The sequence below is a fragment of the Triturus cristatus genome, chromosome 7 (genome assembly GCF_964204655.1).
Source record: "Triturus cristatus chromosome 7, aTriCri1.1, whole genome shotgun sequence".
NCBI classification, from domain to species: Eukaryota; Metazoa; Chordata; class Amphibia; order Caudata; family Salamandridae; genus Triturus; species Triturus cristatus.
This window is the reverse complement of record NC_140590.1, coordinates 23,304,864-23,328,380: the sequence shown is the minus strand read 5'-3', so window position 1 is coordinate 23,328,380 and position 23,517 is coordinate 23,304,864. Positions and strand designations below refer to the sequence as shown.

General features: G+C 42.5%; 1 protein-coding gene across 1 annotated transcript in view; it reads right to left on the bottom strand.

Moving 5' to 3' along the window:
* LOC146808716 (cell adhesion molecule CEACAM6-like) overlaps positions 1 to 23,517 on the bottom strand; it is a 384,181-nt gene that overhangs the window by 17,137 nt on the left and 343,527 nt on the right. The window contains exons 5-6 of the mRNA XM_085615527.1: positions 17,796 to 17,913; positions 16,925 to 16,968 (exon numbers count right to left, since the gene is read on the bottom strand). Of these exons, the coding sequence (XP_085471653.1) occupies positions 16,925 to 16,968; positions 17,796 to 17,913 (162 nt within the window). The remainder of the gene's footprint in view (positions 1 to 16,924; positions 16,969 to 17,795; positions 17,914 to 23,517) is intronic.

The window sequence follows — 23,517 nt, the reverse complement described above, 5'->3', positions numbered from 1 at the left end:
GAATCAGGCCCATATATGTGTTGGGAGATCTGCTTCTGAGGTAAGGTTTACTTCCATCTGGTGGTGTCACGCCTCCTGTCGGGGTAATATCAGTGTCTTTTGATATTGTAGCATTTTTAGCCGTGTTTTTTTATTTTTTTATTATTGTTGAGCCAATCGTTTCCTTTGTCTTGTTGCTGAATCCTGTTTGCGGGTGCAGATTTGGCAGATCTGTAGTCTGTGGTGTTGTGGTTGGTAAGCAACTCATTTTGGAATCTTTTCATTTAATGTGTATTCTTGGCCTGTTTGTATAATTTGTTTTGTTAGCCGTTTGTGTGATTGTCTTTCAAAGTAATGTATTGATTTGTGCACGTTCTTTACTGCCTTGTGTGTAATGTTTTGTGTTTTTCCTTTCCAGTGGGACTTCTTTGGTGCTTGCTGTGTCTGTGCAGAGTAACTGCAGTTTGTCTTCAGTCTTGTTGTCTCTGGCACGTGGGTGGTATCTTTTTAGAGTAGATAGGTCTTTGTGTGCTTTGTACTGATTGACTTTTCCTTCCAGATTACTATATGCCAGGAGTTTTACATTCCATTTGCTAAAGCCACAGTTTGCTTATTAATTATTTTACACAGGGTTGACCTATTAGTCAAGTTACTTGTATAACTAAGGATATGACTTTTCCTTCCAGATGACTATGTGCCAAGAGAGATAAGGACTGAAACAGGGAAAGAGTGAGTGTGTGGATGAGCAAGTGAGACAGTGTGTGAGAGCCTGTGTGAGAGGGAATGAGTTCAAGAAAGTGAGAGAGAGGTTCAGAGAGTGATTGCCTGTACAGAGATAAATGTGTGGCTGTGTATATGGGCATTAAGACAGTCTTGAGCACCAGCAGTGATCGCAGTCACAACAGAGAGAATGCTTTTTATTTTTTTTGGCTCGGCTCGCATTTAGGCTCCAAGAGCCAAGCTCTAGCTGGGCTCTGCCTTGGCTCTAACTTGGCTCTCTCCATGAATTCTGTGGCTTGCTCGCCTCTACTCTGCTCAGAAATAGTAATGCACTCTGCACTCAGAACCCTCTAAATCTTTATAACAAACATTGGAAAATACAATAGTAGTGGTTTAAAGTACTAACACATGCAGACAGAAGCATGCACAAATGCACACTTGCAACTTTCAAGGGCAACATTTACTTTGAGAAAGGAGCAAATTCCAGGCTCAGATTTACAAACACTTTGTGTTACTTTTTTAAAGCGCACTCAACACAAATTGCAAATTGCATTGGATTGTAACCAAAAGTAACCCAAGCCTTGTAATGCGCTGCATTATCTTACTTTGCGGCAAGGGGACGTTCCATGGGTTGTGCATGAGCGTTCCAATGGAATCACCCATGGATTTTTATGCATATTCCTATTTACAAAGAACTGTTGATAGGGATTTGCAGCAAAGTTGGCCCAGCGAAAGACCCTTTTACATGAAGCTTTTTTCAGATTTTTAATAAACAATATTATGCTAAATGAAGACCGGGCACTCTACTCGCCAAATGAGTAGCGGAGAAACTGCGTTAGAAGTGCAGTCCGGGGCTCAGCATGGAAAGGAAACGAATGTCCTGGCAAGCATAATATAGATGCTGCTGGGGGGGAAGGGACGCAGCAGAACCCGAAACCGCACATTGGCCACTGTGAAGTGTCATAGGCAGGCAGCGCAGAGCAGACTCCAGGATCTTAGAGTCACAGTGAAGCGGTGCCAAGAAAGGCAGTGCTGAGAGAAGCGGTGACCGCTGTGATATTCCCCGCTGGGCCTTGCAGTGATGGCGCGCGCGCTGTAATCAGGTCTAGTGTAACCCGACCGCGGCACCACATCCGCGGGCCAGGCGTGGCCTGCGGGGAAAGGAATAAAAGGGACCGCCCGCTCGGGGGCGGGTAACTGTTACAACCGCCACGAGTCAGGGTAAGAAAGAGGTCGGGCTGGACCTCAGGATGGTCCATTTCAGGCCTGGCTGTCCCATTGTGCAAATACAAAAAAGCAGATGGGCAACTCTCTTAAAGTCAAGCCTGCATTCAACTATTGAAAAACCCTTTTCAAAAGCCTTCTGCACCGAAAAAGAATTACTAAAACGGATTGTGTTATGCAACTAGGTCAGATAAGGGATAAAGAATTGAATGAGTGATGACTGAGCATTCTTTTCGGATGTAAAATAGTCCCTTGTGTACGGCAATTGAACCACTTCCTCGGAGGTGAAGTGATACACCCAGTAGCCAATAGCATGACTGTGAAAAAGTCGGTACTTCTCTGGGCTGATCCCAGATGTGATTGACAATGTGTCAAACCAATGAACGAAGCGGGATCTCACAAAGAAGCCACTGGCGGAAGGAGGCTGAGCAGAAGCCCAGTGTCTGTGTGGAGGGGATGATAAGGCTCGCAGACAGCTACGCTGTCAAGCCGACCCGATAAACTACTTGAAATGATGACTGGAACACGGTGATTATAATGTAGATTTATTCTCGGACACAGAGAGCCGTGCCTTGCATCACCAGACCAGGAAACCAACTGACAGAAAAGTACATTGAATACACAGAATCTATCAACACTCTAAATGACCTAACAACATTCCACATATGACCTAATGCCATGACATCACCACACTTCCCCCCTTAAATAAAACAACTTATTCTTCAGACAACAAAAAAAAAAACAATAACTGACAATTATACATAATCCTGCAAATTACGAGGTCTAGAACAAATTCTAGTGCTTTTCCTAACACTATCCCCTCCTGAAACATTTTGATTACGTTTGCTAGAGTTAGAAGAGAAAGATGGATCTTTCGCTATGCGAGAAGTACTCCACCAATTACCATTTTACAATTTCACAACATTCTTACGTACATCTATAATTTGTTGTGACTCTAGAAATTTAGTAAATCCTTTTCTTACCGAAACTGGATTTTTGACTCTAACCCAATCTCCAATTGATAATCTATGCGGCTCCTTTTTACTTGAAGAAAGACAACATTTAGATGAAACATCACTCGAAGTTTTCCATGCAGATTCCCATAAACATTTCAAATCACAACCCTGATGATAAGATTTAACCATCCAGAAAGGATATACTTGGCTAGATGCTTTTCTACCTCGCATGAGTTCAAACGGTGTGAAATTTGTAGTAACATGAGGTGATGTACGATACGACCACACAAGATCTTTAACAGCTTTAAAAACACAAGATCTAGATCTGAACGCTGCTTGTACACATTCTACCACAACTCTATTAAATCTTTCTGTTTTACCATTACTCTGTGGATGATATAAAGGAGTTCTAGTATGTTTTATGCCACATGAATTTAAGAAAGTGGTCATTTCATGTGACACAAATTGCACCCCATTGTCCGTAAGAATTTCTTACGGACAGCCTTCTCTAGCAAAAATGTTGTTCAAACAATTAATAACACTTTTCGAATTTGGTGCAGAGATGGGCTCAACTTCAACCCACCTGGAGAGATGATCAATAATTACTAAAAAATACCTTGAAGTAGAGGGAAGAACATGAAACGGACCAAGAAAATCCATTCCAATCTTTTGCCACGCTCTACCTGGAGGAACCACAGGAGACTCAACAGTACCCTCAAGTACTAACACTTTGTCGCTGGTATTGCAACGTGAACAATTTCTAACCAATGTGTCTATTTGAATATCCATCCTGGGCCACCAGAAATCATTCCTGACTTTTCTTTTAGTGATAGTTGACCCAAGGTGACCAGAATGCACAGCCAAAACTATTTTCTCACGATAAATACTGGGAGGAATGAGTTTGTCACCCCTAATTATTTTACCACCTTCTACAGAAAGTTCACTACTGATTTTCCAGAACATTTGAAGTTCAGGTGATAAACACTTCTCTTTCGGCCACCCTTTCCTTATTAAAGATGCAACCTCCTTTAAAACCGGATCTTTGTCAATTTGTATAATCCAATCCTCCTCTGCAAAGGATAAATTCTCCTGACTAATAAGAGCTACAAAACATTCCTCAACTTCACTTTCCCAATCTTGATCATCCGGGTCTGAAATAGGAAGTCTCGATAGACAGTCAGCTCTACAATTTTTCCCTCCTGGAATGTATTCTACACTGAAAGTGTATTCAATGAGTTTTGTTGACAGACGTGCTATGCGTGCAGTGGTACGTTTGACATTTTTGCCAGAGAGAATATCAACAAGGGGTCTATGGTCAGTTTTTAAAATAAAAGATCTACCCCAAACATATTGCTTAAATTTTTCCACACTCCACACACAGGCTAGGAGTTCCTTTTCAATCACAGAGTACTTCCGTTCAACCGGACGGAGAGTCCTGGAAGCAAAACCAACTGTATATTCTCTCCCACAAGCATACTGTGAGAGAATCGCTCCTAAACCATAGTCAGAAGCATCAACCGTGATGACAGTTTGATTTCCTTCCTTGAATGCCTGCAAGGCAGGAGCCTTGACAATGTGATCTTTAATAGTTTGAAAACCTTTTTGGCACTCTTCAGACCAAATAAAATCTGCACCTTTCTTAAGTAATGCCCTAAAACATTCAGTGGTTTTAGCAAAATCTTTCATAAATTTGGAGTAGAATTCGCAAAGACCTAGAAATGACATTAGTTGTTCTTTGTTTTGTGGAGAGGGAGCCTCAATTATACTTTTAATAAGACCTGGTCTGGGTCTGATTCCTTGTTCTGAGATGACATGTCCCAAGTACTCAATTTCCCTTACTTTGAAAATGCATTTACTCTTTTGCAAAGTAACACCTCTATTCGACAAAACATTGAACACTCTATCAATCACAACATCATGTTCAACTTCATTTTCCGAAAAAATAAGGATATCGTCTTGAAAAACCACTACATTGGGGTCATCACTAAACATTTCTGTCATTAATCTCTGAAATATTGCCGCAGCTGAAGCAAGACCAAAAGGAAGACGACAAAATTGAAAAACCCCATCAGGAGTAACAAACGCTGTCAGATGTCGGGACTGAGGATGCAACTCAACTTGGTGATAAGCCGCTTTGAGATCAAGTTTGGTGAACCAAGAAGACTTTCCTACTTTGGCGATAAGATCTTCAATACGCGGAAGAGGAAAACCATCAACCCAAATAGCTTCGTTGAGACTCCTCAAGTCAACACACATCCTCAGATCCCCAGATCTCTTTTTGCCAAAACTATGGGAGAAAGCCAAAGTGTGGACTCAACCTTCTCTATTATGCCTTGCTCACACAGAGATTGCAAATGTTTTGAGAGATCACTTCTAATGCTTAAAGGAACATTGCGAAGTTTATGTTTAATTGGTAACGAACCATCCTTAACTTTGATAAAATGTTGGAAGTTTGTAATTTTGCCTAACCTATCCTCAAAAATCTTTGAATATTTCTCTTCCCAAGAGGTACTTAATTGACGGACAACCGTAGAGCCAATACTAGTACTAAGATTAGCGTGACTTTGCTTGTCAATGAAAACTGGATTTGGTAGACCAGGTTTAATAGTGAGACCAAATTCTGCTTGATGTAAAAGACCAAGGACATTGATGCCTCGTTTGGCTACATAAACCTTACCTTTGATAGTTGAGTCGAAAACACTAATACTTGCCCAAAAATAACCCAGGAGATCAATTTTACTGCCCTCAAAGGCAACCGTGAGTATGTCAGGAGGTAATAGATTCTTGTTAGACCAATACACAAGGTATTTTTCTTGCGACACTATGGTGATGCGAGCACCAGTGTCGACAAGAAGTTGAATGTGATTGCTGTCAATGATGACATCAACCTCTGGATCAGGAATTTCTAATGTAACACAATTGTTCGTGCAATTTTTAACAACCACAAGATATTCTTGACTAGTAACTTCGTCACTGAATTGACTGTCAAAATCATTAGACACCCCTACGGGATCATTAACTACACATCTCACATTGCCTCTTCTACCTCCCATGCAAACATTTGCAAAATGTCCCATTTTCCCACACTTAGTACATTGACGATTAAGTGCAGGGCAATTCTTAAAAGATGACACATGCATGGATGATCCACATCTATAACAGCTTATGTTATAATTATTTTGTCTATTAGGCGTGAACATTCTTCCAGCCCTGTTAGGTGTAAAACCTCTTCCACCTCTAAATGTAATGAGTCTTCTTGGAGCATTCCATGAAGAACCAGACGATGAACCAAAAGATGAAGGCTTAGAGTTGATTGCTCCAGAAATAGTTGAATTCGATAATGCAGACTCAAGTTGTTTCGCATCGTCCATTGACCTTTCGATGCTTTTAGCGATATCTACTGCTTCATCTAAAGTGGGATCTTTACAAGTGAGGTAATTTCTGTTGGACTTTTTTACAATAGCACCTAGCCACAAGTTGATCCCTTATCAACTGCGAAGTAAAATTGTCAAACTCACATTTTGCAGCAAGAACTTTCAAAGCAGTTATAAAAGTATTCAAGCTTTCGTTAGGTTTCTGCGCTCTAGTGAAAAAATTGTATCTATAAACAACTATATTTTTTGTTTTCGCAAAGTACTTATCCAATTGCATAACTGCAATATCAAAATCATCTGGATCTTCCCCTTCAGGTGCCTCAAAGTCAGGAAGGTGATCAAACACATTTTGACCTTCTACCCCTAAGTGATAGTACATTTAATTTTTCTTCCTTTCTGGTCTATACCTCTGACCATCAATTGCACCAAGATAAGCCTTAAAAGATCTAATCCATAGTTTCCATTCAAGTGGAGGATCACCTGGTTCTTGTAAAAATGGTGCCGGAGGAGTCACACTCTGCATACTGCAAAGTGTTAAAAAAAAAAAAAAAAAAAAAAAAAAGAAGAAGAAAAAGGAAGAAAAAAATAAATAAATAAATATTTGCAATATTGGAACTGCAACTGTTACGATACTTTATTTATAATGTGTGAGTAATTTGTCTGACGAGATAGAGGGCGAACACTTGAATACTGTCATGTAAAGTTCTTAATAATATCAGAGAAAGCTGTGCGCATCAGCGCGATGCAAAATAAATCCTTTGACTGATTTGAGCCAAAACGTGCTTGCTGTGCACATCAGCGCGATATACAACTCGTGATCCTCTTTGAGATTGACACGCTCCTGCTGTGCGTATCAGCGTTGACAAATAAAACAAACAAAAAAAAAAACGACGCTCGGTTGTTGAGCTGTAAAGCAGTGAAACTGACGCACATACGCTGTGCGCATCAGCGTGAATGTGAGGCTTCCTTGATGAAGACAATAGCGATGCGTTCCAATTGCGATGCGTTCCACAGTGCTGTTACGTCAAGACGTTCTTTGCGTTCTTACCGAAGAATTCAGAGTAGCAGAAGTTCGGTAAACGAAGGATGACAGAACATTGACGAAGGTGAGCCGCGTGAGCGTTTTCAAACTGTGCTCGAGCTCAAGCAATACAAGCGCGGCTATTAAAAATAAAATGTTACTGCGGATCGAACTGTATCTTTGAATATTACAGAGTTTTAAACAGTGTGCACAAAGCGAGTCTAATTAAATGAGCGGAAAGAAAAACAAACTCGGAGCAGAGTTCAAAAGGGCACGGCTCTCTGCTTTCGTTCTGTTTAAAGGCTCTGCTCCCATTCCATTCAAAAAGTCCGCGTCCAGAATAATGAAGACGTGTCGTGAGAGTGAAATTAAAGCAAAACGAACTTACTCACAGTAGAAGTTCAATCTCACGAGATGAGAACACTCTGTAATCAAGCGTAAACGAGTCAGAATTGGCACCTCGTTGTATGGTGGTAGCTTGTGGAGCGAAATCCCATCCTTCTGTCGCCAATGAAATGATGACTGGAACACGGTGATTATAATGTAGATTTATTCTCAGACACAGAGAGCCGTGCCTTGCATCACCAGACCAGGAAACCAACTGACAGAAAAGTACATTGAATACACAGAATCTATCAACACTCTAAATGACCTAACAACATTCCACATATGACCTAATGCCATGACATCACCACACTACTGTACCCTGATCTTGACCTGAGAAGAGCCAAAATCAAGGCTCTCTTCATTTCATTGTACTAAAAATGAATGAATGAATGAATTAATGTATATTTATAAAGCGCAACTGCGACCTTAAAGCTATCCTGCAATTAAATACGCTCTTGCGCCCTCTGCCGCCCAGTGGGGCGAATCGTTTCAAATGGAACATAACAGCAAACACGATACAAGGCTCACGAGATGGAGCTGGAGGCTGCAGGCAGGATGGCATCTCAAAGAGGACTGGACCATCTCTGTGGAGGAGGGGCATACGTTAAAAGGAAGGGACACCGGTTGATGGAAACATACAGGGAGAAGGAGAGACTGGCACCAAAGGTAACAGCTTGCATTCGGCGAGATTTAAGCCACTGTTAAGATCTTGAAAAGGCCAAAATAGTTTTTTGCACCCAGGCAGCCTGCGCAGTGTGCTGAGTTCAACTGAAGTACGAATGGAAGCTCCGTGGCTTTTATAATTCACCACTTTGAAAATAAGGTGTTGGAGAGCTAGCATTGCGGCGAAATGAAAACTGGGCAATGGAAAATTGGCTCACCCATTGCAAGCGAGTAAGATTCAGACTGACAATTGCTTCTCCTTGTATTTGGTAACGCGGACCACTTACAGGAGGGGAAAGGCGATCTGCTCTGATACAATGGCTCAAAAAATCGAGAAGACACTTTGCTTCAGATGATTGTAGGTTCTCCTGAGAGGCCCCCCACCGCACCTAGGGGTGGGGGGCTCTTAGTGGCATTTTCGTGCGAGAGGCAACAGAGAGGCTGGGCCAGGGCACATCTGGTCAGGGCGAGTGGGAGGGGCCACCAGGAAATATTAGGAGGTAGGCAGGCACGTAGTGCGTCACCTAGGTACGCAGGCGGCCGCTCCAGGGAAACGGATAAGAACGCTGAACACGAGGGAGAAGCCCTCTTTGTCCTCTTGCCTCGGGCGCCCAGCAGGTCGCAGCCAGAAGCAAAGTTGCCCACCCACCCACCCCTCATTTTTTAAGGTAGAGCTGGCGGGAAAATGGCAGGGACTCCTGTTTGACGGGGACTGGCCAATCCTGGAACAAGGAGGGCAGTCAATGGGACTCTGGGCTGGCGGGAGAGGGGGCCGTCCTGCTGGTGGCCCTGGACTCTCCGGCCCTACCCGAGATGCCGGTGCTTGGAGGAAGCAACTTGGTACAAGCTGGAGCACAAGGAAAGGTGCAAAGCAGTGCTCTGGTGGGCGCGTCTAGGAGGTAGACGACGGGTAGTTGCTTGAAATGGAAGCAATGGAGATGGGGTGTGTCCTGCTGGTACAACCCGCATACCGTGTGTCTCGGGAGATCCTGAACTGTAAATACAATTGCAACTGTAACCTGTGGTTCAAACGAATACTGTGCAACCCAATGTTATCAATGGGTGTTGGATTGGTTAATAAAAGTTGGTCTAATGTTGACAGTGCATATACAAATAAAGATGGCGTTATGTGAGAATTAATAAAGACTCCGCAGTGAAGACCATCCACTGGTATGGTGCCTTTTGTGGTGGGAAAAGAGGGGGCAAGTGTGGTGGGACGAATCGCACGTTATATGCCTACTATGGAAGAAGACTGACCGGACGCCCCTTCTAGATTGTGGAGGATGCATTGAATACAGGATGTGGCACAGGGTGATGGACCAGCCGCCTCCGCTGCCCGGAGACGCCCCCGCGGGTCGGGAGGTAGCCGCAGGTTCGCTTGCTCTACACAGACCCCAAAGGGCAGCCTCACAGCGCTAGTCTTGCAGAGTGGGGTGAGCCACGCGAGCCATGCGTGGTATCACTGATCTTGGACAAACTCAGCGTTGTATATCCCTCTCATTTATGCACACTATTGGCTGGGCAGGACGAGGGAGCCTTTCAGGGACATGTGCATGTGGGCGATGGAGGCGGCTGTTAAATCACAGCGCAGGCCCATATGTGCGGCACGCGCGCCACATCTGAATGTGCGTCAGTGACACTGCGCAAAGCCATTCCTACATTTCCCTAACTGATGAACATGCCTCATACCAATCCAGCCTCAGATACTCTGGCCCCCCGGCATCTTACCCCTTCTGTGCCTGCACCGGGGGGTTCCAGAGCCTACAAACACGACTCCACAGTGAAAGTGAGTGACTTCACCGCAACACCCAATGGGAAACCACAACCCGATGCCAACTCTGTGTACATTGCCTATTTTAGATAGCACAAATGGAGCTTTGGGGGCACTGATACACCCAGCCTATTGATTACTGGTGATGCCGTTTTCAACAACGGAGAAGGTCTCCCTTTGCACAGAGGGAAGGAATCCCTTTAAAGCAGATACTTTTCACTCTTGTTGTAAAATCATGCTAGCTCGTGGTTTTATATTACCTTACAGAACTGGACTCAGGCATATCCCTACACACCATCTTATTGTGTACATATATGACACGCTTGTAGCAGTGTCACATCACCAGCCAACGACCTGATATACATCGTACGATATCGAGGAGATTGGAGAATTCCCCCCACCTACCAAGGTGAGGGAATAGAAACAAGTCGATTCTCTTTTCATTCTTTTCTCTCTACTTCTTTCCTCCTCTCTGCTCTCACTTCAGGGACTGGGTCGCAGTGCTATCACATTAGGTTCCCAATGCTTGTCTATTCCAGCTTTATGACAAGAAAAGCGACATTAAATATCCCGTGGGAGCACGGAGAATGGTGATTGGGCCACTCACGATTGAAGTATCACGACGTGTCTCACACTCGCGAGCACTAGTATGGCTGTTGCACCATTGGATGCCGTCTGATCCTTTCTAAATTATGTCTTTTTCGTAATTGACCCAGCCTTGGGCATTTTGCAATTGTTACATTTCATTTCCTTTTTTAATTCATAGATAACGCCCTTTTCACCATTTTTTACTTAATATTGATTGTATATGGTCCTGATGAAGGTGGTCACGGCTTCCGTCCACCGAAACGTACGTTGACCCACCATATGGGGGATATCTTCTGAGGACAACACATTAGTGGACATCTTTGGGAATAAGTCAACCCACGTATCTTCATGATAGCGTATGTCCATAAGAGGAACCAGAAGGTCCCTGAGGAATGTTTCTGTGTGAATGGCTTGTGAGAGTGAGTCGATGGATTGGTGAGAGAGAATGATGAATGTGTGCGTGTGGGGTTACATATAAGAGTTTTATCTGTCAATTTTGTACATATATTTTTTGTTGGTCTCTAATGTCTTTATGTTAAGAAATGTAACAGCATCTTATGTTTATGTATTTTGATGTCTTTCAAAATTATGGGACAACTGACTTAAACTTCGCATGTTTAAAGAGATGAAATGTAATTAAAAGAGAAGTAATATAATATATCTATAAAAAAATGCTATAAACATATGAAAAAGACTTTTTAATTAAAAAAAGCTATACATTTTGTACTACATGTGTTGTAAAGTTTCTACTATGTGAATATGCCCTGGTAAAGAGCCTTATGTGGCCGTTATAAAAATTATGGAGGTCTAGCAAGAGTATTCTTATACTTATATTTAGAAGTCCACCTGTAGTCTCATGAGAGCATGTAAACACTTACAGTCACTCAGACTCAAAAACAATATAACAAGCGAATCCAACAGGGCTCGCCTTTGCAAGAGGTTCTATTTTTGTTTTCTGTATTCTACAATAGTTGTGTGGATAGTAAGTGTAGATTGTTTGTGTTAATAAAATAGATTTTAATGTTTTGCTGAATAAGTGATGTATGCTGGATGTTCTGTCTTCCACGGTAGACCTATTGGCTTTGCAAATGTGTTTTGGTGCTGCTAGCCAATTGAAGCAATAATGCCCGGCACTACCTCAACGGCATTGGAAACTATTACTGCAGATTACATAAGCTCCCTTTGGCATCTGTTCAGCGAGCTATAGAACATGCTTTTGTTAAGCCACTTTAGCACAGCACACAGAGCATTGGTTCTTTCAGTAGGAGAGGGGGGTTTTATTTTAGGCTCCATTCAGTGCAGAGGTTGTATGCATAAGAAATGTATATATAAATCTAATTGAAAGGCATGGAGCTCTATTGTCAAGGCACAGCCATCACAACACTTGATAGAAGCGGTAGCTGGTTTGTTGAATATTGCTGATGCAGTACGACATAGAAATGTGAATCAATGTCTGTAAATCAATCACCTTTTGTCGCATCGTCTCTGCGTAACCTGTCAACGAACTTGAGTCACGTGATGCAGTGCAAAGAATAAGAAGTAGACTGCTTGCACAAAGGCTTTCCTTGCTTTTGAGTGTTAACTTTTGGAACACATGGGGGAGCTGCCCTAATGGTTCCTTTTATAAAATGCCTAGCTGTAAAGTTTTGGGTTTGCATATATGGTTGTGATAATTATTCTTAATGCATTGTGCCGCTGGCTGATGATTGGTGGTCTCATGTGTGCTTGTAGCTCTCCATTGGAAGCAGTTGTAACAAGGGGCTGGGAAGCTAAAGCGGGACCCAGAGGGCAGGAGACAGAAAGAGGGATCGATGACAGAGGGGGAAAGCAACAGTGATGGAGGGGTTGGGTGGACAAAACAGGCCCACTTGAAAAACAGCAAATGTGATGAGATAAGGACACAATTTACAGGGCTGTTTACTGAAACAGGGCTAGGAGCATCAACACAACAACAAAACAAAATGGAACCTTCCCAAACCACGGGCTGAAAGAAACAAAATGAATAGTGCACATACACAAACTGAAATAGACAAAAGTGAATGGTTTGTTTGATAAAATGCAGAGCTGAAACGTTTTGGGTGTATAAATATGGTTGAATTATTGTTAATGCTTTGTGCCTCTGTGGGATGATTGGCGGTCCTATGAGTGTGTCTAGCTCCCTATTGGAAGCATTGTAACGAGGGGCCAGGAAGCTAAATAGGGACTCAGAGGAGAGGAGATGGAAAGAGCGGCCGATGATGGAGGGGGCAGCAACGATGAAGAAGGGGGTGGGTGAAAGGGATAGGCGACCTCGGAAAATAGCAAATCTGGTGAGATAAGGACAAGATTTACAGGCTGTTTATAGAAACAGTACTAGGAGCATCAACCCTACAAAGAAACAAAAGGGATCCTTCCCAAAACACCAGTTGAAAGAATCTAAATAAATAGTGCACATACACGAACTACATCAAATACATGCGCATACATGAAATAGACAAAAGTGATAGGATACAAGTAAAAACCTACTGTTCCGTGGTAGGGAGCAAGACACAAAAAGGGGGGACAAAAACAGAGATTACCTACATAAAAGCAAGCTATTGTGAAGGACGCTCAAAGAAACAAATTTTGGTGGGCTGTAATTCCACAGAGTGGATACAGCATGTCTGGAAGAAACAGCGCATGCGCTGCCTAGGCAAGACCTAAAAACAAGAAACAATAGTTTGGAGCACTGGAGACAAGAACAGACAAATAGTTCACTGAAGTTCACCGGAAAAATGCCGTCACTCAACACACCAGCTCTGCAGGCAGCTAATGAAAGCGTTTGGCTGCAGTAGGAAAGACGAGCAAACACCAATGACTGTAAAGAACACACCCTCTCCCGCACCCAGTGAATGGGCCATGCAGGCTGTGCCAGTCTTTGATTACTGCTCAAGGTAAGAAAAATCCAAAGGAAGGCTGAGCAGAAATCAATTTTCTTTGTCGCTATATGCGCATATCATATTATTCGTTTCTGAAAACATCTGGCTATAAACAGCTATAGGCTGTCTCTAGGCTAGATCGAAGACATGGTGTGACATTCGAAAAGGTGACGGAAACCCCCACCCCTGAATGCGGTGTATTAGTTGATATTACAGACCTTTAAACTAAATCTCAATTCACCCTTCAGAAACCAAAAAAGATCAGGTTTTTGGGTCCATGTCATGTATCTGCTTGTGTGACATAGGAAAGTCAAATCTGAGGAGAACAGAGGATCTGAATGTTGTGAATTGTATTTCTAACATTTTGGAATCAGAGGTGTAGCTATCAATAGTGCAGCAGGTGCAGGAGTACAGGCCCCAAGCATGCAAGGCCACCCTGCACTCATATATTGCTAAGTAATGTCACGCCAAGGGCCTGGGTCCAACTTCTTTGCTTGCCTTAGGGCCTGAGGCGCTCTTGGTAGTCACTGTCTGGAACATATTTTTCATTGCTTATTTGTACCACACCCACAGCCATATACCGGTTTAAAACATGGGTATGTTGGGGGCTATAAGGGGTAAAAGAAGAAGGAAAAAATGAAGGGTGAACCAAGACACGCACCACAAACCATGATTCTCAGGTAGGATTACGGGTGTGTACTAATACAGCTTACTAAAGGAGCTTGTACTGGTTCAGCTAAATAAAGGAGCTAAGGGCTCAGACTGCATTTTAACTTATTTTTTAGGTCTGGCTGTATTCTACACAGTTGATTGATCTTATGACATCAATAGAAAAAGAGCTCTAAGAAGCATTACTGAGAAAGAGACGTTGGCGCCACCAAGATGTGGATTCCCTTGAGTACAGACTATGATTGGAGAGACGTTGCACGCTTCTGCTGAAAGATAGTGCTTGCAGTGCACACTTTGCCTTGTGACAATACTTCCGCATAATACATCATTATTGAGTTGGTGATGGAGACAGGCCAATGATAAAGAGTATAGGCCTGATCTGTTCATCATGAAAAGGAGAGAAAGATCAGTAGGCCTGGTGCATTTATTGTGAAAAGCATATATTAAAGCCAATAGGCATATAAGAGTAGATTCTCATTACGATGTGTTAAAGCTCGTCAATGGCCAGTTTGGGACAAATGTACTAACATTAGGAATGCCGATTTCCTAATGGTGATGAACTCCGAATTACAATGTGTTTCATTAGAGATTCCTAGTGAGTAACAAATAGACCTACCTCAAGGATATTAGTGAGGTAGGTGGCGGTTTGCGATCCATTGGGAACTGCAGCCATCACAGGGATGCTGACCTCCTGTGGTTGGCAGACCATCATGCCTGTGATTGCTTTTAAATAAAACAATCTTTTTTTTCCATCTTCAAACGAGAAGGAGTCCTGGTTCCTTTGCGAATGGGTAAACACCTCCTTCAAGGAGTTGGTACAATATGAATGTTTTGCAACAGTAATCCTGTTGCAAAACCTTCATACATCCCAGATTCAGTATTTGGAAGGAATGCACTAAACACTCCCCTTCCGAATACAAAATGGCAAACTCAAATTGCGATTCGTTAACATGTTACTGAATTGCAATTTGTGTTTTGTGCCTCTTTTGCAGTCGGAAACGGCCTTATCGCACCATTTCTGACCACAAAAAATGGGTTGTACATATGGCCCTTGGTACACAGAATTGCACAAATGCCTTTAGTAGGCAAGGGTTTTGTGCTGGTTACCCATGTGACAAGCCCTTGGTGTAGAAGATCAGCAGTTTGAACATTCTTGCTATGTCCTTCTTGGAAGGCTGCCATGAGGTGTTGTCACTAAAACTTTGTATGTGTGTGTAAACCAGTTGTTGAGATGTGGGACAGAGTATTCAAAATACAATTGAGCTGAGCTGGTTATGGTGACAAACCAGTGATGAAGGCTGCAAACCTGATTTGATTTTGGGAAAAGGTATGTCAGATCCCATATGTCTGTTCTGTTTATGATGAAACATTATAAGATGTACTTATTTAGTGTGATAAACACATGTTAAGGCCATTAGGCCTTTTAAGGGTGGTCTGTTATTACACTCTATTAAAGCCTCTATACATGTATTTGGTTACATGTGTTCACTCAGATTTCCACAGTACGCAAGAATGCTGGTGTTGGTCACCTCTTCAACAAACACTGGAGATAGAAGATTTGCACTTTGAGAATCCTTGTTATGTCATTTAGGAAGTTGTGTATATTGTTTTACCAACTGTACTGCTGTACATATTTGTGGTTTTAAGGCTTTATACTGATAGTTGCCTTGCAGGGCAGCGTATACTCAAAGTTGTAGGCATGTAGTGGTTATGGCGACAGCTAGTGATAAAGATATAGATTTGATTGATTCATTGGAAAAAATTATAACAGGGACCATAGGTATAACCTTTTTATTTTAAAATTGTATGACATACGCAGTAGGCCTGACTTAGTTACTGTGAAAATCATCTATTAATGTGAATAAGCCTTTAAGAGTGGGATGTCATTACATTGTATTAATCCCTGTAGACAAGTGTTACGTCACATGGATTCTTATTCAGATACTGCTTAGGCAAGGGTTTTGGGGTTGGTGGCCCCCTCTTTTCCCTCCTCGGACAAACCCTGTAAGGAGAAGGTTTACACCTTGACACTCCTTGTTAACCTTATTAAGAATGGTTGAATGTTGTTTTGCCAACTGTCAATTTGCGTAGATGTGTACTTTTCTAACTGTATGCTTGAGAGTTGCCGTGCGGGAAACCGTGTACAGAGCTGAGTAAGCCTAAGTCAGTGGTGGTGACAAATCAGTAATAAAAGCCATCCTGATTGGATTATTGGGAAGAAGTGTGTCAGATGCCATAGGTCTGAACTAATTACTTGAAAAAGTGACTGCAAGGACAGTAGCCCTGACTTATTGTGAAAAGCTACTCTTGCTTCTAAATGTTGCAGCCATGTTGGAACTTTAAAATAACAATACGCTATGTGCAATACCATTGCAAGATGGCCACCTGTTGCTATGTTTATCTTTATTTTTGTATTGGAAGCAAATGCTATTTAAGATTAGTTGGCCACAAGATTTCTTTTTTCTACTTGTATTCTTTTAATTTGTATTGCATATACTTGTGGAGCTTGTGTGTATGTTTTATTATGGATGAGTAAGTGGGAGAATGCAAGAAGGAGTCAGTGGGTGGAAGAATGGATTGATAGGTGCTCTCATCCCCGCCCTCATGCCAGCTGCACACATTCTTGACATCACAGCCCTGTTCTGACCACAGGGTGCGTAGATCCTCTAACTTACTGTTGTGATGTGTGGTACCTGTAGAGATCACGCCTGCCGTGGATCTAAAGAAAGGAGAGAAGGCATTATGGTATTTAATGTTATGCAGTGGTTTAAAAGTCAGTCATTCACATACATGACATCATCCCAGAGATTTATGGTTCACATTTCACTGGTTGTATGAGTCTTGACACTGGATTCTTACATATGGATGAGTAGTGTAAAGCTCCCATGATGCCTGGAGTCAATGTTGTCTCAGTAATCAACTTTAATGTTTTTTCCTGCCAGAAGGAATCATAAATTACAGCTGTCTGTGATAGACGTGGGCGCTTGGCCTGTAGTCTGATTGTATGTAAGGTTTCAGGTTCTTTAGAGTAGATATCACATATGGTTATTAGTTGTGGAAATCTGGTCATCATTTATTTTACATGAAGTGTTGCATTTGAATTATTCTTTCATTGGCCAAATATGTCAGATTCAATCACAGCTACATTTCAAAAGACTGAGAGGCCATTGCCCTCATGATATTCATGGTGTTTTAGTCATAGTATATGTCTTTACAAACAGACTGCCCAGTAGGATGTCAAAAGACTGTGAGGCTATTGCCCTCATGATATTTAAGGTGTTTTATTAATAATATATGTCTTTACAAACACACAGCCCAGTAGGATTTCCATTCTAGCATTAGCAATAGTATCACAATGTCAATAAAACATAACTGTGTGAGTGGCGGTACTTCTGATAGGAGGGCATAGATGGAAAAGGTGTGCGAGCAGTGGTAGCTCAGTGAGGTGTATCCTGTGATGTTTGATTCTGGCTTATCCTTCTGACTGTTCCTCAAGACTAATGTCCACCAGCCCATTTATCATTATTTGGTACAATGGATACTTACTGTACTGTGGAGCTCTTGGTACGACAGTAGTAAACCAACACAGCAACGAGAATCACAGCAACCAGACTGGCAATCACAATGCCTACAATGGCGTAGAGCGACGACGAGGTGGAGTCTTCTGGAGGCCAAGAAACAAAGAGGGGGACAGGTATTACACACACTTCATGATAAGAAACAAATGTGCTTCTCTTAAGACACTCAATACACTATGAGACTCGGGGCCAAATGTAGAGTTTGGCCGACAGAGTACTATGCTGTAAATTCAAAGGAGCACCATGTCTGCCGAACCCTCAGGGCCTCATTTACAAACCCCTGGCGCCACCGCTGTGTCACTTTTTTACATAGTCAGTGCTCCACGCTGCTCCTTGGGTCCAATGCGTCACTTTGCAGAGCCCTGCGTCACATTATACCTGCACCAGATATAATGTATGCAGGGTAGGCATCCCCACGCCAAAATCCATGTACCAGTGACACAGTTAAATTTACATTTCACCGTGTCACTCTACAGCTTTACAGCGTCTAAATCCTTACACCTGCTCAGACCAGGCATAAGGATTGACGCAGGGCTTTTACAATGGGATTCCCCTCTCTGCTGATGCATTGCTGGTGTTGCATCAGTTTTACGACCAACTCCAGCAATGCGTCACTTCAGCACCAACAGATGCGTCAGCATTTCTGATGCATCTGTTAATCCTTGCGCCATGGACCCCTGTATTATAAATACAGCGCATCCATGGCGTTGGAAGGACATTTGATGCAGGCGTAAGAAATCTGACGCATCAATGCCGATGCGTCAGTTTCTAGAGTGCACATTGGCTGGATCAACAGAATAGTTCCTCCAATGGCACAATCGAGTAGGGGGTGTCAGGGAAAGGGTTTTATAATGTCTGCCCTATATTGGGTGGAAAGTACCAGACTACAGGAGGTAGCCCGTAAACCCTAAAGAGACCAGGGCAATAAACTGTAACAAACAACAATGTCTCAAGGGTATTGTTTCAAGGGGCAAGTATACATATATGTGTAATGACACAGTTACTTATACAGGATTTAATCCATAAAGGAAAGAAACCAGGGAAATTTACATTTAAATGTAGAATATATTTCATGTTATAGACATGTTGGACATATTAACTTCTTATGTTGAAGCACATGGGTCAGTAGCACTGTGTTACATTCAATGGCATGCAACCAACAAAATACAGTGCACAAGTGCTCGTGAAGTGTAGTGACGGAGCAAATGACACATGACGTGGTATAAACAGTGAGAATGATGGGCGCAACAGCAGGTGAGATAAAAACCACGATGTGTCACACAGCCTGACTCCTGCCGGCTGCCTGTGATTCATTCCTGACAGACTCACAGACCCACAGGCTGACTGCTGTCAAGCATCCGGATATTTAATATCCTTGCAATTGAAGCTCTTCGGGAGCATTTACTACGTCCCAAGCCCTGCGAGGACTTGACCACTTCTTGGAATTATCCCTCCTGGTTATTACGACACTGCAATTGAACTAATGTAACCTGGTCCTGATGATGGTCTAAGACTTTTGCAGGCCGAAACGTCGTTGACTCCCACAGTGGAACTCTTGGCGCCCCTACCCACGGATACCCTATACTTTTACATTGATTTCTCTTGTCATTTATTGTCTTGGTACCCTGAACATGTAAATTGTGGTTTTATCTCACTTGCTGTTGCGCCCATTATTCTCACTGTTTATACCACGTCATGTGTCACTTGAGCTGTCACTACACTTCACAAGCACTTGTCCACAGTATTTTGTTGGTTACATGCCATTGAATATAACGCAGTGCTACTGACCCATGTGCTTGAACATATGAAGTTAATATGTCCAACATGTCTTTTACTTGAAATATATTTAACATTTAAATGAAATGTTTCCCTGGTTTCTTTCCTTTATGGAATAAATCCTGTATAATTAACTGTGTCACTCCACATATATGTATACTTGTCCCTTGAAACGATACCCTTGAGACATTGTTGTTTGTTACACTATATTGGGTGGATATTGTAAAATCTCTTTTCCTGTCCACCACTGCCAGGACAAACTTGGCAGTAAGGGTCAGGGAAAAAAACAATAATGACCCCCACAGCCTCAGAGAACAATCCCGGGGCGAGTGGCCTTTACAGTGTCAAAAAACCTTTGAAAAGTTTGACCGACGGCCGTCTTGGCTAATAGCTCGCAGTACTGGCAGTCAAACTTAACGTATTTTAATGGGAAATGCTATTACGGCTGCGTATATTAACGGGAAACGTCATTACGGCTGTTCCTGTCAAAGTGGACAGTTGTCCTCAGGCAGACACCTCTAAGTTTGGTGGGTGGGGGTCCCTCAGCATGGCAGAGGAATTGCCACCCCCATTCCAATTAAGTAAACTCCATCTGACAAATTATAAATCAGGCCCTTTGTAACATAAAATTTCAAATATTTTGCTTGTACTGTCCCAAGATGTTGTCCACAAACATGCGTTCTGGTGTCAATATACATCACCTGACACAATAGCATCAATATATATTAATGTGTTATATTTACAGACTAATATTTCTAAACATGAGTTAAACATGGGTTTATTCTGTCTTCAAGCCAGCTACATTTATTTTTGACCAAGGTTTTTACCTCAGATTTGAATCTGTATATTTTGCACATCGAATGGGGAGGGAGCTTTCCTGAGTATAATTGTTTGGTGGCGCATCAATGGCTATTATCTGATATTAATTGTTGCTCTCAAGGCACTTTGGGGGTTACTTATGAGAACCCTACTTGACTTATGCACCACGGAAAGTGGTTCATGCGTGATGCAGGGCTCTGAATCAGGTTTATAAAGCCACCCAAAGCCACCCTTCATGGTTTTGAGGGGCCTCATAAGTCTTGAGTAAGACGACACAGTGCAAATCGCTGTTGACATACTTTGCGCCTATGAGGCATTCCAATAGACAGTGCATTGGGTGTTTCTACGCAACACCCATGGATTTTGACGCTGCCCCAGATTTGCAACATTACATGAACCTGGGGATGCTCCAAATCCTTCTGCCTCCTGAGGTGAGGCGTAATGAGGGAAAAATATGTTTATTTCTCCTCTTTCCATGTGTGCAGCACACATGGAAAGAGGAAAACACCTATTAGGATCACTTTTGTGCAGGAAGGTGCCCCTTCCTGCATAAAAACAATCCTACACACAACAGAGGCACCCTGCCACCAGCGAAGGGAGAAAGGACTGGAATGAACTGCATTGCATAAATACAGTGAATTTCTGGCCTTTCACTTTGGTGTAGGGCAGTGCCGCAAGCTGATTTGCTGCGCTGCCCTACACCAAAATTAAGTAAATGAGGGCCATAGTTTTTATGGTGTATGTTAGGAATTGCCCTCTGCACTTTGTATTCCCTAAGGTGTCTGGACTGTTGAGGAGTGCTCCACAGCCCATTCTGCCATGTTTAGGTTGAGTCTGGGCAGTGCATGTGCTGCTCTGCGAAGCATGCTCTATTTGAGTATGGGCGTGAAGCTCCGCCCATATTTTTCTTTGGCTTGTGTTTTTGTCCTTTGTAAATGCTGCCTTCTGATTGAGTAATCTGATTGTTAGCCCCTCCTTAGTACCACTTTGTCTTCATTTGTAACCTCCCATGAGGGCTGGCCCTTTTACTTCTGTAGTTACACCATCTGTGTTATTCAGTCTGTAAGCACTATTTCTTTAGTGAGTTTTGTCTTACGGCAGGCACAACTTGCTTTGTAGCAACATTCAGTGCGCCATGCGTGCTTTCACATTCCTAGCAGCCGGGACAATGGCGGCCACTTCTTTGCTATGCCATTAGTCTCCCATTTAGGAGAGTAGGAGCTATTGGCATTCTAAATAACAACAGCTTAAACTCTCGCAAATGCGACACCTATTTCTTTACAAATGTTTTGGGGTGCATTGTTTCCAACTGCCCCATGCAGGACTTGCACTTGATATAGGCCACGCCCCTTTATTTAGAAGTGGTTTGTCTAAAGAAAGGGGCCTGGCCTTTATTAAGTGTAAGCGGACATGGGGTACTTGGAAACAAACAATATTGGCAATTCAATAGGTTTTGCATTTGCAAGAATTTAGGCTAGTGACATTTACAGTGCCAATAGCTCAAAGTCTCGTAAATGCAAGACCTATTGCATTGCAAATGCTTGTTTTTCTTGCAAGGTGTGATGCGGAGAACAAACATGTTTGGAAGCGATCTAGAGAATGGGAGGAGGTCATGTGTATGTAATTGAGGAGGAATATAAGCAGGCTTGCGGCACATTTGTAAAGAGGGCAAGGGCAGTGGGTATGTGAATGGCACGCCAAGGCAAAGACCATGTACTCCCACACTGCGTGCAGTGCCAGCCGTGGTGCCCAACTGGCAAGCAGGTTAATTACTGTAGCAGTAATGCCTTGTCCATCAGGCTGGGTTTATTCCAGGGAGAAATTAAAGTCTGTCAGACAGCAATTGGAATAGTTCAGAGTGTTTCTACCATGAGCTATAACCAATATTGTGGAAAATTGTACTCTGTCAGAGATGGTGGTAGATTTCGGTCAGCAAGTCAACAATCCTAAGAGCCAAAAAAGGCACAAAATAATTTGGCTTCAACTCTGCTGATTCTTTGAAGTGTCCACTCGTTTATGGCCTTTCCTTTGTCGAAGTTTTGAAATCAATTAGTCAACACGGTTCCGATGTGTTTTTTTATCACATAGACTTGGACATTAGGTTCTTGCACACCGGATTTAGCCTTGGCTTGTCCATGTGGTTTTAAAATCAAGCACCAGCCGGGCCTAGTAAGAAAGGCGGAGGCTTGGCTACTGATTTTAAACAATGATTTAAACCTTGGAATAGTTAAATTATTTTACCCATGCTGGGAAACGAGAACTCTCTGAAACTGTGAAAACATTTGACAATACCTGGAGGTGTTTTGTGTTAACACTCCTGGTCATTGCCAGATGTTTGTTTGTGTTAACACTCCTGGTCATTGCCAGATGTTTGTTTGTGTTAACACTCCTGGTCATTGCCAGATGTTTGTTTGTGTTAACACTCCTGGTCATTGCCAGCTGTTTGTTTGTGTTAACACTCCTGGTCATTGACAGCTGTTTGTGTTAACACTCCTGGTCATTGCCAGCTGTTTGTTTGTGTTAATACTCCTGGTCATTGCCAGATGTTTGTTTGTGTTAACACTCCTGGTCATTGCCAGATGTTTGTTTGTGTTAACACTCCTGGTCATTGCCAGCTGTTTGTTTGTGTTAACACTCCTGGTCATTGCCAGCTGTTTGTGTTAACACTCCTGGTCATTTTCAGATGTTTGTTTGTGTTAACACTCCTGGTCATTGCCAGATGTTTGTTTGTGTTAACACTCCTGGTCATTGCCAGCTGTTTGTTTGTGTTAACACTCCTGGTCATTGCCAGCTGTTTGTGTTAACACTCCTGGTCATTTTCAGATGTTTGTTTGTGTTAACACTCCTGGTCATTTTCAGATGTTTGTTTGTGTTAACACTCCTGGTCATTGCCAGCTGTTTGTTTGTGTTAACACTCCTGGTCATTGCCAGATGTTTGTTTGTGTTAACACTCCTGGTCATTGCCAGCTGTTTGTTTGTGTTAACACTCCTGGTCATTGCCAGCTGTTTGTTTGTGTTAACACTCCTGGTCATTGCCAGATGTTTTTTTGTGTTAAGACTCCTGGTCATTGCCAGATGTTTGGCAAACTTTTAGC